This window comes from Myxine glutinosa, chromosome 1 (assembly GCF_964187855.1).
Source record: "Myxine glutinosa chromosome 1, kmMyxGlut1.1, whole genome shotgun sequence".
Taxonomy (NCBI): domain Eukaryota; kingdom Metazoa; phylum Chordata; class Myxini; order Myxiniformes; family Myxinidae; genus Myxine; species Myxine glutinosa.
The window spans coordinates 211,898,477-211,923,233 of record NC_136261.1 but is presented as its reverse complement, the minus strand read 5'-3'; the positions used below and the strand labels follow the sequence as shown (position 1 = coordinate 211,923,233).

The 24,757-nt window shown below is 41.4% G+C and overlaps 1 protein-coding gene across 2 annotated transcripts in view; it reads left to right on the top strand.

Moving 5' to 3' along the window:
- The window catches only part of LOC137433718 (neurobeachin-like protein 1), a 330,189-nt gene that overhangs the window by 152,961 nt on the left and 152,471 nt on the right, over window positions 1-24,757 (top strand). For both annotated transcript variants that reach the window (XM_078783219.1, XM_078783217.1), the window contains 6 exons: window positions 453-612; window positions 8,879-8,967; window positions 10,780-11,006; window positions 22,288-22,723; window positions 23,461-23,639; window positions 23,733-23,892. In XM_078783219.1, coding sequence (XP_078639345.1) covers window positions 453-612; window positions 8,879-8,967; window positions 10,780-11,006; window positions 22,288-22,723; window positions 23,461-23,639; window positions 23,733-23,892 — 1,251 coding nt within the window. The remainder of the gene's footprint in view (window positions 1-452; window positions 613-8,878; window positions 8,968-10,779; window positions 11,007-22,287; window positions 22,724-23,460; window positions 23,640-23,732; window positions 23,893-24,757) is intronic.

Here is a 24,757-nt window from a genome sequence, read left to right as displayed (position 1 = left end):
TGGGTTCGAATCCCGGTCGATCGCCAAATTAACACCAGGGGGGTTGACTCAGCCTGTCATCCTTCCGAGGTCGGCAAATTGACTACCAGCTTGCTGGGATGAATGATCCCGGTGTGTACCCTGGTTTGGAATAGGTACACCGTATCCCTGCGCATCGTAAGAGGCGACTAAGGGTTGGCACCAGGAAGGGCATCCGGCCATAAAAACATTGCCTCAAACAGGGAACCATGATTGTCATGGGGCCCGCAAGGCTAACCCCTGCTCTAGTGGGGAAAATGGCCTTAAAACGATCATTCATTCATTCATTCAGTTCAATAGAAGATTGGTTGGGTTACCGCAACCAAGATGTTTTTTGCCTTGGTATATTTTCTGAAAGGTTTAATATTTCCTGATGAATTGACACACTGTTTTACAATGTTTATTGTCTTTGCATTTTCTGACCATGGTGGCAGCTCTTTCTGAAGATGCTCAAACTTGAGAAAGTTGGTGAGAAGAGCAAACAGCGACTGAAGTTGAGGGATGGCCTGTTTGTTGGGATGGTGGCATCACTTTCCACCATTCCTGTGACACTTAATTTGGTCAAGGGCCTCCTGCTGCATGTTGTGACTGCAGGTAATGTGCTCTCTGTTCCATCTTGACTTAATTTATTTTTATAACTTATAGATGTGGTGTGGGTGTCATTGTATAAATTGCTGTCTCTAAATCGTGAATTTTATATTTTTGTTACATCAGGCCAAATTTATCTTGGATTCCTTTGTAACAACTTTAACTACAAGTGTAGTTGACATATAATGTAAAGCCTAGTTTTCCTGATGCCAAAATGTTATGTTTGGCATCAGGCAAATGAGGTGGTCTTGTGGTTTGTGGCTGAAAAAAAAAACCCAAATCATTCTTTAGCTAGGCCAGTAGGAAATAAGGGTGGGGGAGGGGGGAGCATAGTTGTAGAACATCAGGTCTCTGCTCATGATGGCAGCTGGCACAGGCACAGGAAACGAGTATGAAGCAAGATGAAGCAGCCAACTCCGGCAGGAGTGAAGCCTGCTCGTGCTGGATAGTAAGACAGCTCTTGATCTTCTGTCTCTCTCATTTTCCAACTCTTCTCTCTATCAACTCTATTCTTCTCTGATCCAAGTGCCAAACTTCACACTTCACATCCCACCTCCCATCCCCTTCCCCACTCCACTACATAAATTACAAGCAATTTCTCAAATTTTGGCTAAAACAGAACGATGAGGTTTGATTGTGCATTTTGGATTGGGGAGTTTCTGTGAATAAATATAAAAGGGAGGTGGAGGTATAATCATAAAAAAAGATGTTGTTTTGGTAATCACAAGCTTACGACGCCCATTCAGCGCTCCTATTTGAATGGCATGCAGCCTCGTACATGGGTATTGTCATCAAGCCCCACCCGCTAAGGTGAAACAGACAGCACAAACTCATTGGCCTTTTAGATAACACTCCTACATCACGAACCCTCCTCTGCCCCCCCCCCCCCCAATACTGTCTGCTTTTACTGTATCATACTTTGAACTGTTTTGTGAGATGTTATGCTGGCAAAGTCCCATTTATCTCCAAGTTTGAAAAATGGTGCATGAAGCCATTACCACTTATGGATTACCTTGTAGCGGCATCATTTTGCCTTTGATTAGATAATGCGTAAGTGTGCATGAGTTCTGGTTGATCGACGGATTTCCGGTACCAGGTTAGCCGGAAGCAGGATGACCGGGCTATGCGGTTGCTTTTACACGATCGCCCTTCCTCTTACTGTCATTGGACTAATAGTCCATGAGCCAGGTCCAAAAATTTTGAAGTTGAGTATCAAGTTTGGGGACTAATTCCCACTATGATTTTTAGTTACACCAATGTCTGACGTCCATGAAAATGAGTGATGGACATTTCAAATGAGTAGCTTAATGCCATTTCCGACGCCATCTTTAAAAATGGCTGCCATTTTCAAGGAATATTCATGTAATTCAAAACTATTGCTGCATGGTAAATTCTGATGGTCAAATCTTAATTTGTACTTATCAAATGTTATTCACTTTATAATTTGGAACATGTCAATACTTATTTTAACCATTTTTATACATGTTTGCCAAGAATTTTGCTTAAAAATGCTTGGAAAATGCCTAAATTTGTTTTTTTTAAACTAGTCACTCCCAGAAGTTGTCTAAATAAGTTGGTTAAACCAAATTGGGGCAGATAGATCGAGATTTTCAGTAAAGGTAATGATTACCGACATGAGAATATTAGTCATAATTACCGTAGCCTCCGCGTTTTTGGTGAAAAATCCATTTATTTTGTTTGTATGCGGCCAAATTCTAAAACAAAATTATGGGTTTGGGGAAATAAAAATAGGCATAACGTTTGAACCACACAAGATAGGCCAACATATTACCACTCATAATGTGTGTCTTGAAGCCCTCTACGCATTGCATTAATTAATATGTAAATTGGATCAGTAATTAGGTCACCAGGGGTCACAAGGTCACGAAATTCAGGCACTACTGAAAATGAGTACATTGTCCAGCAAAAATTTACTTTAAAAATCGGTTACATACATTTTCACAATTCTGATGCCTAGATAAGACCCTTACACCTATTGGTATGTGTTAAACCCATGTTAACAAGTTTACATACAATGAATTATTAATTGATGTGTGGGGCATGCGAAACTGGAAATATGCCCTCCAGTACGTTGTGCTTTGCTCTCTACCCAAAACAGCTTGTGCAATGTCTGAAATTGTAGGGAAATAGAAAAAGTTCTATGTTCTACTCAATGGCTATGTTTAGTCCTCTTCAAACCTAACCTCCATGGCATGCTGAATGAAATCTGAAAATGGTTTAGCCTATCGGTATCAATGTGACATACGAAGAGCTTGGTTTCAAAATGAAATAAATGCCAAATTTAACATTTTGGATTTTTTGTTGTCAAAAGATTGTCAAAGTGATCAAACTTTCCCTGGGCTTTTTCGTCCCAAAGTGCCGTAAATCCTGGGTTTCTTGGCAATAATAACATGTATATTATACATTTCCCTTTGAATTTTGACCTTTTCTGCCATTTTTCTTAAAACCTCGAAAATGGATTTATCTCGTTTTGGAGCCAAACTCTTCATATATACACTGATAAAAATTCGTTTACAAGTTTTTGACGTTAATCCTCTTCGTTATCACAATCACTGTCGCAATCATCTGAGTCCTGTTCAATATCAGCACCATCATCGTAATCATCGTCTTCTTGTGCCATGTTGGTGCAACTCTGCAGTTTACATGCAGCAGTGCACTTTAGACCATTAATCATGCAAGAACAGTCCAACTGGCGGCAACTCCGTGCACACTTGCATGAGATGAGACTAAGAACGACATCTGGAGCCGGCAAGCCAGTCATCCACCGAATTATTAGTTCTCCTTCACTGTTTAATTCCCAGCCATGGCCTTCTGATGGCTTGGGGATGTCTGGAAAGCATTCTAGGCTTTGCCTCCAGATAGCAGCTTGGTAATATGCACGAAGTGTGTGCTGCAGCAGTGTGTCTGCGCATGGTGGAAGCTGTCCAGATTCGACGTCGCCCTTTCTTGCACAGAACATATTATAGCGCAGATCGTTTACACCACATATCTTTGTGTTTTTAGAGTAAAGAAGACATGTGAACTCTTGGATTTGGTTGAAAACGTCTTGTGTCAGGTTCCACGATGCTCCAAGAGAGACAAAAGCATTTCGGAATATCTGATTCGTCCGCACAATTAGCCCGAGCAAGATCTCGACCATATCGATGTACATCATCCAAAACTGTGCTAGCTGACCATGACTGTGACGCAGGACATCCAGATAGGCCACAAACAAGTCCATGATATATGTGCAAGAGTCGTCGGCCATTGCTGCAGCAAGAGTTTCATGACAGGTGTTCATATTAATGTTGTATAGTGTGTGGTTGGTGTTGTCCAGCTTGTGAGTATCTTCAGGGTGATGTGATTCCAACCAATTCTGGAATCCATTCCACGCAAGCCGCATCAATGCTTCGTATGTCAACTTGTGGAAACGAACAGAGCGGTTGTACTGTTTGCTTTCCAATACCTTGTTGATGGATCCCTCGGCTATTACGCCGGATTCGACAGACAGGTCACGAAGTCCTGCGTCTTTAAACATTTTCCCGATGCTGGACATAGAGTTACAGATGGTATGGAAATTTCCCATCATGAGCACAATTTTTCCATACTGGGTGGGATGCTTCCAAGCTATTTCAGTTGTCTTAGCAAACAGAGCTTGATCGAGTACCATTGCAATGTTCTCAAGATGGAGTGAAGACATGATCTTTAAAGCATTGGAGAGAATCTCCTGCGCTGTTGCCATTTCTGTTGCGGGTGCATTTATAGAGGGCAGATAGCCTACAACATCTTCCATCACCTCCACATGACCCCTTGTCATGATGTTAAAACCTGTCCATGAGCTGACTTTCTGATGAAGTGGGTCGAGCAAACGCGTCAACACCCACAAGTGGTTTCTCCTCTGTGCTTTAGAAGCTGCATCTTCAAGAGTTCCAGACAAATCAGCTGTTTGTATTGCTGGCGGACCTTTTCTTTTCCCGACACTATACACTGGTAGCAGTTTATCCGATGATTGAATGGATCGTTTCTTCTCTTGTTTATCAACAACAGATGTTTTCTGTGCGGTCATACACGAAAATGATTTTGGTTGGACAATGATTCCATTGACTCTATGTGATGTTCCACCTCCACTCAGGGATTCTTCTAACCTGTCAATGTTGTCAAACGCTAATACTGTCGGGACAGAGTGGTGCACATCTGAAGGAAGAGAAACATCATCGCTGTTAACACTTGCTATTTTGTCAATACAGAGTGCTGTGTCAATCTCTTCCAGAGCTGTGTATGAACACCCATGTCCGAGTCTATTCAAGATTTTGATCAACTCAACATTACCAGTTAGTGTTTTGATAGCCCATGGAAGCAAGACATGTTTTGATGTTTTCACTGTGCCAACACTTACTGCAGTGATGACATCCTGTGCCATCGACCATGTTAGTCTATTTATGCGAGCAGAGCCGTTCTCACTTCCACCAAGTAAGATTCTCAAAAATCTCTGTAGAGTCGGTGGAACTTTCACATAATCTGGAGTGAGGTCTGCTGGCTGAGGAGGCCAATTGTCATTGAAGGGAGCGGCTTTAATTTCATCTCGCAGTGACATGGCTGCTTGGACAATTACGTTGTCATTACTGGCTTTTTCAAATGTTTCCAGCTTTGATTTCACGTGGATCAACTCAGCAGCTAACATCGTTTTGGTTAGGTTATCAGGCATTAGGTAAACGTGACGGTTCTCTGTGAAGAAAGTCAGTGAATCGCAGAACTGCATCTCAATACTGCGCCGGATATTTTTCTTGGTGGAATTGGTCTCACTTATGCCTGCAGACGCCATTGATCACACAAGCTTGGCTGTGATATCGAGCAGTGGAATAATCCTTGGATTTGAAAATAAATTGTTCCGGATGTATTCAAACACAGTTTTTAGTGATGCTTTCTCAACCTTTTGATATTGAATGTAGTCTTCTTCACTCGGTTCTGGAGTCTGCAGTTGCTCTCTTCTCTCTGGACGCGTGTAATGTCGGTAGCACGATTTATGGTAATGAGCCTCGGCTGCAACTATATCTCTTGCAGTCACGGCCAACACTCTGTCGTCATTACGGTTGATTGCAGCCTCCCTCACCTTTTTGTCTGACCGCAGCTCAACAGTTGGATTAAGAGCCTCTCTCGACCGTGTTCCCTTGATATACTTTGACACCCGCAGACAAAAGATGCATTTCTTTTCATACACTCTCTCGTTAGATGACGGCTCATCTCTGGAAGATCGTCTGGGTGCAGTATCGGGCACATTTGCCAAAGAACTGTTGGATTGCTCTTGAAACTTAGCTAATGACTTTTTGTGTGTAAAGTCTGACCTGCAAGCCCTGTGTTAGTATATTGGAACATGCGGAAGTTCAGCTGGGCTCTCTTCAGCAAGCTGAAGAATGGGTTTAACAATTTCGTATGGTCGCTGCATTGCAAAGTGTCTGCCATGAGTCGTCATTTGGCTTGCTCAAGTCATGCAGGGCTGATTTCTTGCTGCAAATGATACATGTTCCTGTCCCATGCTCCAGCTTTCTCTGTTTAACCATTACTTCCGATTGAGACATTTCAAAATTGTTTATAAACCATGTATATATAGGTGGAATGGCACTTTTGGGCAGAAGATCTAATCGTCATCCATGCAATCTGAAATGAGAAAATGATGGGGGAAAATTACCATACTTGTATATGCAGTTGAAATGTGAAACTAGCTAAACAAATCTGAAAATCAATATCTTTTTCCTTCAGCTGAAAATAATACCAATATAAATATAAAATATTGTGTCCTCAATACATTTCTAGCAAAACATGTAGCCCTCGAAATCAACCAGGATTGATAAAGACAAAGGCATAAATACGTTGAATAGACGATTTTAATACCACAAGAACAAAGAAAGAATACATACAGTAATTTCAATAGAAACTACGACATAATCAAAGCATAATAAAACCAATGCAAAACCACACACAGATTGCCCACAAAGAAGAGTAGTTTCTCATCCAACAGGTGTAAGGGTCTCATCTTTGAAGAATAGAAGCACAAAACTGTGAAAATGTGTGTAACCGATTTTTTAATTTAATTTTTGCTGGACGATGTACTCATTTTCAGTAGTGCCTGAATTTCGTGACCTTGTGACCCCTGGTGACCTAATTACTGATCCAATTTACATATTAATTAATGCAATGCATAGAGGGCTTCAAGACACATTATGAATGGTAATATGTTGGCCTATCTTGTGTGGTTCAAACGTTATGCCTATTTTTATTTCCCCTACACTTATTTCCCAAAGTGGGGGTTGGCCTTTTTGGGAAACCGTGGTTGTTGTTGTTTTTTGGTCCCCTTTTTGAAGCAATGTTTTACGGCCGGATGTTTTACGGTGACAGTGTGTCCGAACAAAATAACTAACCATGAAATGGTGCTTGGAGAAGAACTAAATGTGAACTCAGATGAGGAAGACCCCTATGGTGACTTCGATAAAGAGATGATACAACTGAATCAAATAATGATACAGATGGACGGTGCAGATTCAGAATGATAAGATAAAAGGATGTTATGTATTGTCGGTCTTAGAAGACCAGTGAACTAATATCATCAAAGTTTGAAACCAGGAAAACTGATGTAACTTCAGGCACCATTTTTTAAAATCCAACACTATTGTAGAAACTGTTGATTAACCCCAAAGTAAAAAAAAAAAAAAAAAAAAAAAAGTGGGGAATATCTATGATAATGAATACATTGTGCATCGCTGATTGGAGCTCGGTATTCCTGTTTGTGATTTTAACCATTATTAATTAATTATTTTAAATGCATAGTTAAGCATTTGTGAGATATATGAAGGACTCATTTTATGTTTGGGAAAGTGGTAACCCTGGTGTTGGGCTAGCGGCTAGGGTGCCGGCTTAGGATCCTAGGATCCTGGGTTCGAATCCCGGTCAATCGCTGAATTAACGCCAGGGGGGTTGACTCAGCCTGTCATCCTTCCGAGGTCGGCTAATTGAGTACCAGTTCACTGGTAATTCCCTGCTTGTCGTTAAAGGCGGCAAAAAGGGTTGGCGTCAGGAAGGGCATCCGGCCGTAAAACATTGCTTCAAAAAGGGGACCAAAAAACAACAACAACCATGGTTCCCGAAAAAGGCCAACCCCCGCTTTGCGGGGAAAAATGGCCTCTAAAGGTGGTTTTTTCTACACCATAATTTTGTTTTAGAATTTGGGCACACAAACAAAAAACTAGGTTTTTCACCAAAAACGCGGAGGCTACGGTAGTTATGACTAATATTCTCATGTCGGTAATCATTACCTTTACTGAAAATCTCAATCTATCTGTCCCAATTTGGTTTAACCAACTTTTATAGACAACTTCTGCGAGTGACTTGTTTAAAAATAACAAATTTAGGCATTTTTCCAAGCATTTTTAAGCAAAATACTTGGCAAACATGTATAAAAATGGTTAAAATAAGTATCGACATGCTCCAAATTATAAAGTGAACAACATTTGATAAGTACAAATTAAGATTTGACCATCAGAATTTACCATGCAGCCATAGTTTTGAATTACATGAATATTCTTTGAAAATGGCAGCCATTTTTAAAGATGGCGTCGGAAATGGCATTAAGCTACTCATTTGAAATGTCCATCACTCATTTTCATGGACGTCATACATGTGTGTAACTAAAAATCATAGTGGGAATTAGTCCGCCAATTTGATACCCAAATTTTGTCTGGCTCATGGACTAATGATTAGAGTGATAGGCCATCACTGCTCTTTATATTTTAAACCATCTAAGGATTGCTTTATGAATGATTTATGTCACTATATCTGGAGTAGTCACAATCACTGTCACACAGGAAAAATAAACGACACGATGTTTATTTATTCCATTTCATCAGGTATTGACAACTAATTTGCATGAACTATAATGATATAAAGCAAAAGTTAGCTACGTGCCTTAAAATGTTTAAACCGTCATCCAAGGCTCGTTGAGGAGCCTCAATGTAAATCACAAGTGGGCCAAAAACATTTGTAGCCATTATTGTAGTTCTACATAAATTACAAGGACATGAGTAGACAATGTTTACACATTTGATATACGAGATTTGTACCTGGTTTCCCCACATCATGTGCCAGGGATTCCAATGGGTACACTAACAGGCCAACCCAAGTTGTTATTCTTGTGTTAAACTATCTTCACATCGTTGACTTGTTCTGCTTTATCTCGACACTTATCCTTCATGATGATATGTCGGGGTGATCTTGCTTGCAGATGTTGTGCCAAACTACAGGGACATTCTGACTGTTGTGCAGATCTCATGCAAAGCAGAGCTCACCGTCAGGCATGCTGTTTGCAAGAAGGTAGCTGAGGGCACTTTTGCATATTTTATTTAAAATTTTAATTCGCTCTGATATTTAAAGCTTTCCTATACAGTGCATTCAGAAAGTATTCAGACCCCTTCACTTTTTTCACATTTTGTTATGTTGCAGCCTTATGCTGAAATCGTTTAAATTCATTTTTTCCCTCATCAATCTACACTCAATACCCCATCATGACAAAGAGAAAACAGGATTTTAGAAAGTTTTGCAAATTTATTAAAAAGAAAAAACTGAAATATCACATTGACATAAGTATTCATACCCTTTGTTATGACACTTGAAATTTAGCTCAGGTGCCTCCCATTTCTCTTGATCATCTTTGAGATGTTTCTACACCTTGATTGGGGTCCACCTGTGGTAAATTCAATTGATTGGACATGATTTGGAAAGGCACACACCTGTATAAGGTCTCACAGCTGACAATGCATATCAGAGCAAAAACCAAGCCATGAGGTCGAAGGAACTGCCTGCAGAGCTCAGAGACAGGATTGTGTCGAGGCGCAGATCTAGGGAAGCCTACAAAAAAATCTCTGCTGCATCGAAGGTTCCCAAGGGCACAGTGGCCTCCATAATTCTTAAATGGAAGAAGTTTGGAACAACCAGGACTCTTCCTCAAGCTGGCCGCCCGGCCAAACTGAGCAATCGGGGGAGAAGGGGCTTGGTAAGAGAGGTGACCAAGAACCCGATGGTCACTGGCTGGGCTCCAGAGATCCTGTGTGGAGATGGGAGAAACTTCCAGAAGGACAACCATCACCACAACACTCCACCGATCTGAGCTTTATGGCAGAGTGGCCAGACGGAAGCGTCTCCTCAGTGAAAGACACATGAAAGCCCGCTTGGTGTTTGCAAAAAAGCACCTAAAGGACTCTCAGACTGTGAGAAACAAGATTCTGTGGTCTGATGAAACCAAGATTGAACTGTTTGGCTTCTGTCTGGCCACTCTGCCATAAATTGGGGGTGGAGGGATGGGGGGGGGGGGAGGGGGGAGGGGGTTATCCCATCTGCTAGCGTTACCTGTTGGACATTAGCTCTCATGGTGTTTTTTGCGAAGAGTATGTGAGTTATCACTGACACCCTGACCAGATTCCAAATTCTTGCTACCTTCAGTTGAATATCAGGTCTGGTGAGGCGATTCGTGAAACACTTGGGATAGAAACTAAGCATAGTTGATCTTACAAGGAGGGAAAGAGGCGTAGAAACAGAAAGTGCTAGTCACCTCCTTTTGGGATGTAAAAAACTCACGTCAGAACAGTTGTACACAGAAAGACATGACAGTGTCTGTAGAGTAATCCACCGGCACATCTGTCAACATTTCAACATTCCGGTTCCAGAACAATCATGGAAACACAATCCAAATCCAATCATTGAAAATGAACATATCGTGGTCACGCATGACAAGATGATCCCATCACGTGTAGATATTGCAAACATAGCATTGCGACCGGACATGCTCAAACACAAAAAGGAAAAGACGGCACTGTTGATTCAGGTTTCAGTTCCCAATGACTTTGGACTAATTGCTTCAGAAACCCCTTTTCCATAACAAGTGGAGACTGTCAGAGGTTCAGTGAGGATTTTGAAAAGATCACTTGGAACAAAGCTATGAGAACGAAGTTTCATAATCTGGTTCATGAATAATGATCCTTTACTGAAAAAGGAGGTGGAGATTTTGTGTTCTTCGAGAACTTTCTCCCACCTCCTAAAACCCACAAATCGAGATAACAACCATAGGAAATAATTGTGATTGTTAAAAGGACTATTAGATAATGATCGATGCGTTCTCCTCCCTGGAAGGTGTTTGACCTGGTGTACAGTTCACAAGAGGCTATCCAGCAGATAGCTCGATACTCTGGTTGGCAGGACACTCTTACACAACTCTTTGCTGATGACCTAATATCTCCAAGGCCAGACTGTGGGTCTGGAGGTGCGATAATCGATAACTCCTCGCAAGCAGCTTCAGTGCCTGTTCATTCATCACTGCAGTGGCAGCAGAGTTTCTCACCTGGACCTATTGATCAGAGGTTTGATTAACTTTATGCACTTGGTGATTTATTACTTGCGATAATCGAAGATTTTTCAAGTATATTGGTTGGTCGCAGGTGTTATTACTTGGCAAAAAAAATTAATATTTTTTTGCAAGTATGTTGCTCACTCCGGTTTGTGTGTTTGTTTGTGTGTTTGTGTGTCTGTTTGTGTTTGTTTGTCTGTCCGCTCACATATACTTGCCTACAAGACACAATTTGAAACCGATCTTCACGAAACTTTACCAAATGTTAGAGTTCGTGGTCCGACAAAATCCTGTATATTTTGTGGTCAAAAGGTCAAAAGGTCAACATAGGCCAAAGGTCAACCACATTTTTCAAATTTCTAAAATCCTCAATTTTCATCCGATTGACTTGAAATTTGAATAGGATATACATATCGGGAAACTGAATTCAACCACCAACTATTTTTGAGATCAGCATACGCCAAAAGGTGAACATAGGCCAAAGGTCAACAACCATTTCAAATTTCTAAAAGCCTCAATTTTCATCCGATTGACTTGAAATTTGAATTGGATTTTCATGTCAGCTAACTGAATTCAACCACCAATTATTTAAGAGGTCAAAAGGATGCTCTACTGACTGCCATTCTGCTTTGTTCTCTTTTGCCAAGTGTCGCTCTATGAGTGATTTTTCATTACTTGCCGGAAAATTTTTTCCGGCAAGTATGTTGATCTGTTCGTTACTTGCCGGAAAAGATTCCGGCAAGTATGTTGATCTGTTCGTTTGTTACTTGTCGGAAAATTTTTTCCGGCAAGTATGTTGATCTGTTCGTTTGTCTGTCTGTCTGTCTGTTTGTCTGTTTGTCTGTCTGTCTGTTTGCAGCACTGCGTCTACACCGTTGCACGTGGAATCGCCAAACTTTGCACACATATTGGTCTTGCCCTGGAATAGACTGTGCCCAATTGATGACGTCATCGGTGACGTGGTTCGGCCGCCATCTTGGAAAAACCGAAAAACTTTGCACCTCTATATCTCCGAAAGTACTGAACAGAAAAAATTGAGACATGGCTCATTGTAAAGAACTCTCCATGGGGAATAAAATATGTAAATGATGACGTCATCAGTCACGTGGTTCGGTCGCCATCTTGGAAAAACGGCAAAACGTTGCGCCACTATATCTCCAAAAGTGCTGAACAGAAAAAATTGAGACATGGCTCATTGTAAAGAACTCTCCATGGGGAATAAAATATGTTAATGATGACGTCATCTGTCACGTGGTTCTGCCGCCATCTTGGAAAATCCGAAAAACTTTGCACCTCCATATCTCCGAAAGTGCTGAATAGAAAAAATTGAGACATGGCTCATTGGAAAGAACTCTCCATGGGGAATAAAATATGTTAATGATGACGTCATCGGTCACGTGGTTCGGCCGCCATCTTGGAAAAACTTTGCACCTCGATATCTCCGAAAGTGCTGAACAGAAAAAATTGAGACATGGCTCATTGTGAAGAACTCTCCATGGGGAATAAAATATGTTAATGATGACGTCATCGGTCACGTGGTTCAGCCACCATATTTGTCCTAAATGGCCGATAAAAAAGTAAATTCCGGCAAGTCCTCGGTCTCTGACCGATTTTTCATTTGTTACTTGCCGGAAAAATTTTCCAGCAAGTATGTTGATCTGTTCGTTTGTTACTTGCCGGAAAAATTTTTCCGGCAAGTATGTTGATCTGTTCGTTACTTGCCGGAAAAGATTCCGGCAAGTATGTTGATCTGTTCGTTTGTTTGTCTGTTTGTCTGTTTGTCTGTTTGTCTGTTTGCAGCACTACGTCTACACCGTTGCACGTAGAATCACCAAACTTTGCACACGTATTTGTCTTGCCCTCTAATATACTGTGCCCAAATGATGACGTCATCGGTCACGTGGTTCGGCCGCCATCTTGGAAAAACCGAAAAATTTTGCACCTCGATATCTCAAAGTGCTGAACAGAAAAAATTGAGACATGGCTCATTGTAAAGAACTCTCCATGGGGAATAAAATATGTTAATGATGACGTCATCGGTCACGTGGTTCGGCCGCCATCTTGGAAAAAACGAAAATTTTTGCACCTCCATATCTCCGAAAGTCCTGAACAGAAAAAATTGAGACATGGCTCATTGTAAAGAACTCACCATGGGGAATAAAATATGTTAATGATGACGTCATCGTTCACGTGATTCGGCCGCCATCTTGGAAAATCCGAAAAACTTTGCACCTCCATATCTCCGAAAGTGCTGAATAGAAAAAATTGAGACATGGCTCATTGTAAAGAACTCTCCATGGGGAATAAAATATGTTAATGATGACGTCATATGTCACGTGGTCGGCCGCCATCTTGGAAAAACGGCAAAACTTTGCACCACTATATCTCCAAAAGTGCTGAACAGAAAAAATTGAGACATGGCTCATTGGAAAGAACTCTCCATGGGGAATAAAATATGTTAATGATGACGTCATATGTCACGTGGTTCGGCCGCCATCTTGGAAAAAAATTGCACCTCCATATCTCTGAAAGTGCTGAATATAAAAAATTGAGACATGGCTCATTGAAAAGAACTCTCCATGGGGAATAAAATAAGTTACTGATGACGTCATCTATCACGTGTTTCGGCCACCATATTTGTCCTAAATGGCCGATAAAAAAGTACATTCCGGCAAGTCCTCGGTCTCTGACCGATTTTTCATTACTTGCCGGAAAAATTTTTCCGGCAAGTATGTTGATCTGTTCGTTTGTTACTTGCCGGAAAAATTTTCCGGCAAGTATGTTGATCTGTTCGTTTGTTTGTCTGTCTGTCTGTTTGTCTGTCTGTTTGTCTGTCTGTTTGTCTGTTTGCAGCACTGCGTCTACACCGTTGCACGGAGAATCGCCAAACTTTGCACACATAATGGTCTTGCCCTCTAATATACTGTGCCTCAATGATGACGTCATCAGTGACGTGGTTCGGCCGCCATCTTGGAAAAACCGAATAAATTTGCACCTCTATATCTCCGAAAGTACTGAACAGAAAAAATTGAGACATGGCTCATTGTAAAGAACTCTCCATGGGGAATAAAATATGTTAATGATGACGTCATATGTCACGTGGTCGGCCGCCATCTTGGAAAAACGGCAAAACTTTGCACCACGAAATCTCCAAAAGTGCTGAACAGAAAAAATTGAGACATGGCTCATTGTAAAGAACTCTCCATGGGGAATAAAATATGTTAATGATGACGTCATATGTCACGTGGTCGGCCGCCATCTTGGAAAAACGGCAAAAATTTGCACCACTATATCTCCAAAAGTGCTGAACAGAAAAAATTGAGACATGGCTCATTGTAAAGAACTCTCCATGGGGAATAAAATATGTAAATGATGACGTCATCAGTCACGTGGTTCGGTCGCCATCTTGGAAAAACGGCAAATCGTTGCGCCACTATATCTCCAAAAGTGCTGAACAGAAAAAATTGAGACATGGCTCATTGGAAAGAACTCTCCATGGGGAATAAAATATGTTAATGATGACGTCATATGTCACGTGGTCGGCCGCCATCTTGGAAAAACGGCAAAATTGTGCACCTCCATATCTCTGAAAGTGCTGAATAGAAAAAATTGAGACATGGCTCATTGTAAAGAACTCTCCATGGGGAATAAAATATGTTAATGATGACGTCATCGGTCACGTGGTTCGGCCGCCATCTTGGAAAAACCGAAAAATTGTGCACCTCCATATCTCTGAAAGTGCTGAATAGAAAAAATTGAGACATGGCTCATTGTAAAGAACTCTCCATGGGGAATAAAATATGTTAATGATGACGTCATATGTCACGTGGTTCGGCCGCCATCTTGGAAAAACCGAAAAATTGTGCACCTCCATATCTCTGAAAGTGCTGAATAGAAAAAATTGAGACATGGCTCATTGTAAAGAACTCTCCATGGGGAATAAAATATGTTAATGATGACGTCATCGGTCACGTGGTTCGGCCGCCATATTTGTCCTAAATGGCCGATAAAAAAGTAAATTCCGGCAAGTCCTCGGTCTCTGACCGATTTTTCATTTGTCTGTCTGTCTGTCTGTCTGTCTGTTTGTCTGTCTGTTTGCAGCACTGCGTCTACACCGTTGCACGGAGAATCGCCAAACTTTGCACACATATTGGTCTTGCCCTGGAATAGACTGTGCCCAATTGATGACGTCATCGGTGACGTGGTTCGGCCGCCATCTTGGAAAAACCGAAAAACTTTGCACTTCTATATCTCCGAAAGTACTGAACAGAAAAAATTGAGACATGGCTCATTGTAAAGAACTCTCCATGGGGAATAAAATATGTTAATGATGACGTCATCAGTCACGTGGTCGGCCGCCATCTTGGAAAAACGGCAAAACTTTGCACCACGAAATCTCCAAAAGTGCTGAACAGAAAAAATTGAGACATGGCTCATTGTAAAGAACTCTCCATGCGGAATAAAATATGTTAATGATGACGTCATATGTCACGTGGTCGGCCGCCATCTTGGAAAAACGGCAAAGATTTGCACCACTATATCTCCAAAAGTGCTGAACAGAAAAAATTGAGACATGGCTCATTGTAAAGAACTCTCCATGGGGAATAAAATATGTTAATGATGACGTCATATGTCACGTGGTCGGCCGCCATCTTGGAAAAACCGAAAAACTTTGCTCCACTATATCTCCAAAAGTGCTGAACAGAAAAAATTGAGACATGGCTCATTGTAAAGAACTCTCCATGGGGAATAAAACATGTTAATGATGACGTCTTCAGTCACATGGTCGGCCGCCATCTTGGAAAAACGGCAAAACTGTTCACCACTATATCTCCAAAAGTGCTGAACAGGAAAAATTGAGACATGGCTCATTGTAAAGAACTCTCCATGGGGAATAAAATATGTTAATGATGACGTCATCGGTCACGTGGTTCGGCCGCCATCTTGGAAAAACTTTGCACCTCGATATCTCCGGAAGTGCTGAATAGAAAAAATTGAGACATGGCTCATTGGAAAGAACTCTCCATGGGGAATAAAATATGTTAATGATGACGTCATTGGTCACGTGTTTCGGCCGCCATCTTGGAAAAACCGAAAAACGTTGCACCTCCATATCTCCGGAAGTGCTGAATAGAAAAAATTGAGACATGGCTCATTGGAAAGAACTCTCCATGGGGAATAAAATATGTTAATGATGACGTCATCAGTCACGTGCTTCGGCCGCCATTTTGGAAAAACGGCAAAACGTTGCACCACCATATCTCCAAAAGTGCTGAATAGAAAAAATTGAGACATGGCTCATTGGAAAGAACTCTCCATGGGGAATAAAATATGTTAATGATGATGTCATCGTTCACGTGTTTCGGCCGCCATCTTGGAAAAACGGCAAAACGTTGCACCACCATATCTCCAAAAGTGCGGAATAGAAAAAATTGAGACATGGCTCATTGTAAAGAACTCTCCATGGGGAATAAAATATGTTAATGATGACGTCATCGGTCACGTGGTTCGGCCGCCATCTTGGAAAAAACGAAAATTTTTGCACCTCCATATCTCCGAAAGTCCTGAACAGAAAAAATTGAGACATGGCTCATTGTAAAGAACTCTCCATGGGGAATAAAATATGTTAATGATGACGTCATCAGTCACGTGGTTCGGCCGCCATCTTGGAAAAACCGAAAAACTTGCACCTCTATATCTCCGAAAGTACTGAACAGAAAAAATTGAGACATGGCTCATTGTAAAGAACTTTCCATGGGGAATAAAATATGTAAATGATGACGTCATCAGTCACGTGGTTCGGTCGCCATCTTGGAAAAACGGCAAAACTTTGCACCACTATATCTCCAAAAGTGCTGAACAGAAAAAATTGAGACATGGCTCATTGTAAAGAACTCTCCATGGGGAATAAAATATGTTAATGATAACGTCATCGGTCACGTGGTTCGGCCGCCATATTTGTCCTAAATGGCCGATAAAAAAGTACATTCCGGCAAGTCCTCGGTCTCTGACCGATTTTTCATTTGTCTGTTTGTCTGTCTGTCTGTCTGTCTGTTTGCAGCACTGCGTCTACACCGTTGCACGGAGAATCGCCAAACTTTGCACACATATTGGTCTTGCCCTGGAATAGACTGTGCCCAATTGATGACGTCATCGGTGACGTGGTTCGGCCGCCATCTTGGAAAAACCGAAAAAATTTGCACCTCTATATCTCTGAAAGTACTGAACAGAAAAAATTGAGACATGGCTCATTGTAAAGAACTCTCCATGGGGAATAAAATACGTAAATGATGACGTCATCAGTCCCGTGGTTCTGGCGCCATCTTGGAAAAACCGAAAAACGTTGCGCCACTATATCTCCAAAAGTGCTGAACAGAAAAAATTGAGACTTGGCTCATTGTAAAGAACTCTCCATGGGGAATAAAATATGTTAATGATGACGTCATATGTCACGTGGTCGGCCGCCATCTTGGAAAAACGGCAAAAATTTGCACCACTATATCTCCAAAAGTGCTGAACAGAAAAAATTGAGACATGGCTCATTGTAAAGAACTCTCCATGGGGAATAAAATATGTTAATGATGACGTCATCAGTCACGTGGTCGGCCGCCATCTTGGAAAAACCGAAAAACTCTGCACCTCCACATCTCCAAAAGTCCTGAATAGAAAAAATTGAGGTATGGCTCATTGTAAAGAACTCTCCATGGGGAATAAAACATGTTAATGATGACGTCATCGGTCACGTGGTCGGCCGCCATCTTGGAAAAACGGCAAAACTTTGCACCACGAAATCTCCAAAAGTGCTGCACAGAAAAAATTGAGACATGGCTCATTGTAAAGAACTCTCCATGGGGAATAAAATTTGTTAATGATGACGTCATATGCCAGGTGGTTCGGCCGCCACCTTGGAAAAACCGAAAAACTTGGCACCTCTATATCTCCGAAAGTGCTGAATAGAAAAATTTTGAGACATGGCTCATTGTAAAGAACTCTCCATGGGGAATAAAATATGTAAATGATGACGTCATCAGTCACGTGGTTCGGTCGCCATCTTGGAAAAATGGCAAAACGTTGCGCCACTATATCTCCAAAAGTGCTGAACAGAAAAAATTGAGACATGGCTCATTGTAAAGAACTCTCCATGGGGAATAAAATATGTTAATGATGACGTCATATGTCACGTGGTCGGCCGCCATCTTTGAAAAACCGAAAAACCTAGCACCTCCATATCTCCGAAAGTGCTGAATAGAAAAAATTGAGACATGGCTCATTGTAAAGAACTCTCCATGGGGAATAAAATATGTTCATGATGTCATCGGTCACGTGGTTCGGCCGCCATATTTGTCCTAAATGGCCGATAAAAAGTACATTCCGGCAAGTCCTCGGTCTCTGACCGATTTTTCATTTGTCTGTCTGTCTGTCTGTCTGTCTGTTTGTCTGTCTGTTTGCAGCACTGCGTCTACACCGTTGCACGTAGAATCGCCAAACTTTGCACACATATTGGTCTTGCCCTGGAATAGACTGTGCCCAATTGATGACGTCATCGGTGACGTGGTTCGGCCGCCATCTTGGAAAAACCGAAAAACTTTGCACCTCTATATCTCCGAAAGTACTGAACAGAAAAAATTGAGACATGGCTCATTGTAAAGAACTCTCCATGGGGAATAAAATATGTAAATGATGACGTCATCAGTCACGTGGTTCGGTCGCCATCTTGGAAAAACGGCAAAACGTTGCGCCACTATATCTCCAAAAGTGCTGAACAGAAAAAATTGAGACATGGCTCATTGTAAAGAACTCTCCATGGGGAATAAAATATGTTAATGATGACGTCATATGTCACGTGGTCGGCCGCCATCTTGGAAAAACGGCAAAACGTTGCGCCACGAAATCTCCAAAAGTGCTGAACAGAAAAAATTGAGGCATGGCTCATTGTAAAGAACTCTCCATGGGGAATAAAATATGTTAATAATGACGTCATAGGTCACGTGGTTCGGCCGCCATCTTGGAAAAACCGAAAAACCTAGCACCTCCATATCTCCGAAAGTGCTGAATAGAAAAAATTGAGACATGGCTCATTGTAAAGAACTCTCCATGGGGAATAAAATATGTTAATGATGATGCCATTGGTCACGTGGTTCGGCCGCCATCTTGGAAACACGGGAAAACTTTGCACCACTATATCTCCAAAAGTGCAGAATGGAAAAAATTGAGAGATGGCTCATTGTAAAGAACTCTCCATGGGGAATAAAATATGTTAATGATGACGTCATGTATCACGTAGTTCGGCCGCCATATTTGTTCTAAATGGCCGATAAAAAAGTACATTCTGGCAAGTCCTCGGTCTCTGACCGATTTTTCATCTGTTTGTCTGTTTGTCTGTCTGTTTGTCTGTCTGTCTGTTTGCAGCACTGCGTCTACACCGTTGCATGTAGAATCGCCAAACTTTGCACACATATTGGTCTTGCCCTGGAATAGACTGTGCCCAATTGATGACGTCATCGGTGACGTGGTTCGGCCGCCATCTTGGAAAAACCGAAAAACTTTGCACTTCTATATCTCCGAAAGTACTGAACAGAAAAAATTGAGACATGGCTCATTGTAAAGAACTCTAGATGGGGAATAAAATATGTTAATGATGACGTCATTGGTCACGTGGTTCGGCCGCCATCTTGGAAAAACCGGAAAACTTCCTATATGTAGAATCTTTCTATAAGTAGAATAGCCAAACTTTGCACACTTATTTGTCTTGCCCTCTAATATACTGTGCCCAAATGATGACGTCATCGGTCACGTGGTTCGGCCGCCATCTTGGAAAAAATTTGCACCTCCATATCTCCGAAAGTGCTGAATAGAAAAAATTGAGACATGGCTCATTGTAAAGAACTGTCCATGGGGAATAAAATATGTTAATGATGACATCATCAGTCACGTGGCTCGGTCGCCATCTTGGAAAAACGGCAAAACGTTGCGCCACTATATCTCCAAAAGTGCTGAACAGAAAAAATTGAGACATGGCTCATTGTAAAGAACTCTCCATGGGGAATAAAATATGTTAATGATGACGTCATATGTCACGTGGTCGGCCGCCATCTTGGAAAAACCGAAAAACTTAGCACCTCCATATCTCCGAAAGTGCTGAATAGAAAAAATTGAGACGTGGCTCATTGTAAAGAACTCTCCATGGGGGAATAAAATATGTTAATGATGATGTCATCGGTCACGTGGTTCGGCCGCCATCTTGGAAAAACCGAAAAACTCTGCACCTCCACATCTCCAAAAGTCCTGAATAGAAAAAATTGAGGTATGGCTCATTGTAAAGAACTCTCCATGGGGAATAAAATATGTTAATGCTGACGTCATCGGTCACGTGGTTCGGCCGCCATATTTGTCCTAAATGGCCGATAAAAAAGTACATTCCGGCAAGTCCTCGGTCTCTGACCGATTTTTCATTTGTCTGTTTGTCTGTCTGTCTGTCTGTTTGTCTGTCTGTTTGCAGCACTGCGTCTACACCGTTGCACGTAGAATCGCCAAACTTTGCACACATATTGGTCTTGCCCTGGAATAGACTGTGCCCAATTGATGACGTCATCGGTGACGTGGTTCGGCCGCCATCTTGGAAAAACCGAAAAACTTTGCACTTCTATATCTCCGAAAGTACTGAACAGAAAAAATTGAGACATGGCTCATTGTAAAGAACTCTCCATGGGGAATAAAATATGTTAATGATGACATCATCAGTCACGTGGTCGGCCGCCATCTTGGAAAAACGGCAAAACTTTGCACCACGAAATCTCCAAAAGTGCTGAACAGAAAAAATTGAGACATGGCTCATTGTAAAGAACTCTCGATGGGGAATAAAATATGTTAATGATGACATCATCAGTCACGTGGTCGGCCGCCATCTTGGAAAAACGGCAAAACTTTGCACCATGAAATCTCCAAAAGTGCTGAACAGAAAAAATTGAGACATGGCTCATTGTAAAGAACTCTCCATGGGGAATAAAATTTGTTAATGATGACGTCATATGTCAGGTGGTTCGGCCGCCATCTTGGAAAAACCGAAAAATTTTGCACCTCCATATCTCTGAATGTGCTGAATAGAAAAAATTGAGACATGGCTCATTGTAAAGAACTCTCCATGGGGAATAAAATATGTTAATGATGATGCCATCGGTCACGTGGTCGGCCGCCATCTTGGAAAAACGGCAAAACTTTGCGCCACTATATCTCCAAAAGTGCTGAACAGAAAAAATAGAGACATGGCTCATTGTAAAGAACTCTCCATGGGGAATAAAATATGTTAATGATGACGTCATCAGTCACGTGGTCGGCCGCCATCTTGGAAAAACCGAAAAACTTAGCACCTCCATATCTCCGAAAGTGCTGAATAGAAAAAATTGAGACATGGCTCATTGTAAAGAACTCTCCATGGGGAATAAAAGATGTTAATGATGACGTCATATGTCACGTGGTTCGGCCGCCACCTTGGAAAAACCGAAAATTTTTGCACCTCCATATCTCTGAAAGTGCTGAATAGAAAAAGTTGAGACATGGCTCTTTGTAAAGAACTCTCCATGGGGAATAATATATGTTAATGATGACGTCATCGGTCACGTGGTTCGGCCGCCATATTTGTCCTAAATGGCCGATAAAAAAGTACATTCCGGCAAGTCCTCAGTCTCTGACCGATTTTTCTGTTTGTTTGTCTGTCTGTTTATCTGTCTGTATGTCAATCACACACAGGTCACAATTTCAAACAGATCTTCACAAAACTTCACCAAATGGTAGAGTTGGTCATAAGGAATAAGAAATTATATTTGACATCACCATAGGCCAAAAGGCCAACACAGGCCAAAGGTCAACAACTTAAAGGATAATTTCTAAAATCTTCAATTTTCATCCGATTGGCTTGAAATTTGAACAGGATTTGCATATCGGTTCACTGAAGTCAACCACCAATTCCTTTTTTGGATATAATTGTCAAAATCTAAGCCAAATCTAAATTTGTCAAATTTCATCCGATTGATTTGAAGAGGATTGGTTTATTTGGTCTTTGAATTCAACCACAAATTATTTTTAAAGTCAAATTGGTGTTTTATGGATTTCACAAGTATTGTGCTCTGCACGACGTGTTTCTTGTTTTATTTGTTTAATTGTTATTGTTTGTCTTGATTAAATTAAGCGTTTTCAGTTGTTTACTGGGCTCAGAGATTGTGATTGAGCTAGATTTGCACAATAGACATCTTTAAGAGGGAGTGGGAGAGATAATTTACCTTGTGTCTTTGTCACAGATCTGGGCAAAATGGACAAGGGGACTATGAGCGTCAAACTTCACAATCGATGGATGCCGATTGTCCATTCTTTGACCTTCGAGAAATAGGATCTGCGTATTCACTCACAGAGGACTCTGTAATATCTCCCAAAAGTACAACTTCAGACAATTTTTGGCATATTGTAAAGAGTGAGGAACATGTACTGGCTCAACCATATCATCCTTCGACACCATTTCGTGAAGATCCTTTTGATGTAGGTTTGGACCTATTAGAGGCGGCATCAGGTCAGGCCAGCAATGCTGGTGATGGCACAGGCAACATGCCCGAGACTCCATCTCCCATGGATGGTGGGAAACCCTTCCCCTGGAGTCTTGGACGGCAGGATTCTAACCTTGCTGATGCCTTTGATGAGAGTCTCGTGTCTGATGACTTCTTCAATTTGAGCCAATCTCAGGTTTGTGTTATTGTGTTGTTTTCAAACTTGTCATTTTCCTTTTTTACGTCGGCCACCCAATGAGGCCAGACTGTGGGTCTGGCCAGACTGTGGCCAGGTTATGCTTTCATTCTTGTCCGTCTGTTTGTCTGTTAACAGGATATCTCAAAAAGTTGTGGTCGGATTCAGACGAAATTTGGTGGAGCGTATGTGACGAGGACGAAATGATTCGATTTTGGTGAATGTCCGGATCCGGATCTGGATCCGGAATTTTCAAAGTTATTCTTCACCATTGAGTGATGGGGCTAAAACTGATATATAGCAGGATAACTCAAAAACTTATGGATGGATTCAGACAAAATTGGTGGAGAGTTTGCGTGTGTGACGAGGACGAATAGATTCAATTTTGGTGAATACCGATCCGGATACGATTTTTTTTAAAAAGTGATTCTTCACCATTGAGGGATAGTGGCAAAAAACGATAAATAGCACGATATTTCAAAAAGTTGCAGACGACTAGTGATAAATCTAGAGGGATGAGTTGTTTAGGTGACAAGAACAAGCCGATTAGATTTAGGCTCATGTCTGGATTTAGATCTGGCCTATCAGTGGGATGCAAAACAAACTGTTCAGCCTAGCGGAGGTATGCTCTCTAACAAGTGCCGTTCTAGTTTTATATCGATTGTTTCCTTCTGGATGGTGACCTTGTGTGCAATCCCGGTCTTGAAGAAAAATGTTTTGTGCTTATGTGCATCCAGAAGTCTCTCACTGAGGAACTGTGCGATCTACTCGTGAACATTCTCTTCTCGGCCATGTGGCATGGCGTTGAAGGTTCAGACAAAACGGCATGGCGTGAGCGAGGGCAGGTGTTCACTGCGCTTACTAAGCTTGGCTTAGGTTGTAGACTGCTCCGTCCACTTGATGACATAAAGTGCAGGTGAGGGACAACATGAAAGTTGATTAACTGTGGTGAAATCAATGTGGGCAAAATGTTACGAGCATCTTTTTTTCACTTTGTGGTTGATCGTAGCCTGCTGGAGTTGATGCTTGATGCGGCAGTGCTCGATGTGAAGGATGCTTCTAATGCCACACTGCCCAGCCACGTTGAGAACTCTCTACAACTGCTGCACCTTGTGCAGGATCTGCTGCTGAATGAGGGGCAGGAAGTGCATGAGTACTGGAGTGTGAAGGTGCCTTTTGTCTATACCTGCTTCCATTTTTCTTTTTCTTTTTTTTTTCATTCTATTGCCTCCTTCTGTCTCTTCTTTTTATATAAAATGTGCATTCTCCATAATTCAAGTCATTTTCTAACAAATTTCTCATCTCAATGATTAACGCAGTTTGGAACGTGTCAGTTGTACAGTCATGTACAACTGTTTGTTTGTCACGATCATGTCAGGATCATGTCACGAAGTGTTGTCAAACACCAGAGTAGTCTTTCTAGGGATATATATTGATTTTTTTTGTTTGTTTGTTTTGCTCCTATTCATTTGCCCTTTAGTGTGAAAGTGATTTTAGCTCAAAGTAAAAATATCTTTCCTGCATTAAAGGTGTAACAATAGCTGCTGAAATGCACACAAAATACAACTGGAGCAAAGTTGATGGCATGCCATCGCAAATCCCCACGCTTCTCACCTAAAGCAATGTGAAAAGATGGCAAAAAGTTTCACCAGGAATCGATATCAAATTTTGAGTTCAAACGTTTTTCTCGTTTGACCCCTGTGACCCCAAGTCCCCATTATACCACTCTCCCTGGGGCATGAACCAGGGGTCGAATCCCAAAAAATCATTAAATATTTTATGCATCTCCCAATGTTGATTGGATATTCAAAGTTTCATTTAAAAAGGTTCCTGTAATTGCATTTTTCGTTATTTGACCTTTTGACCCCACCCCAGGGATCGGGCATAAAAATGGCACTGCTATTGTACAATTGTGCCATGTGGTGATTATAACTACCAGGTTTGGTGAATTTCTGCCCAAGCGTTTTGTAGGAGATAGCATGATGGACAGTCAGATGGACAGACTGATGGAGCTGATTACAATATCTCCCCATT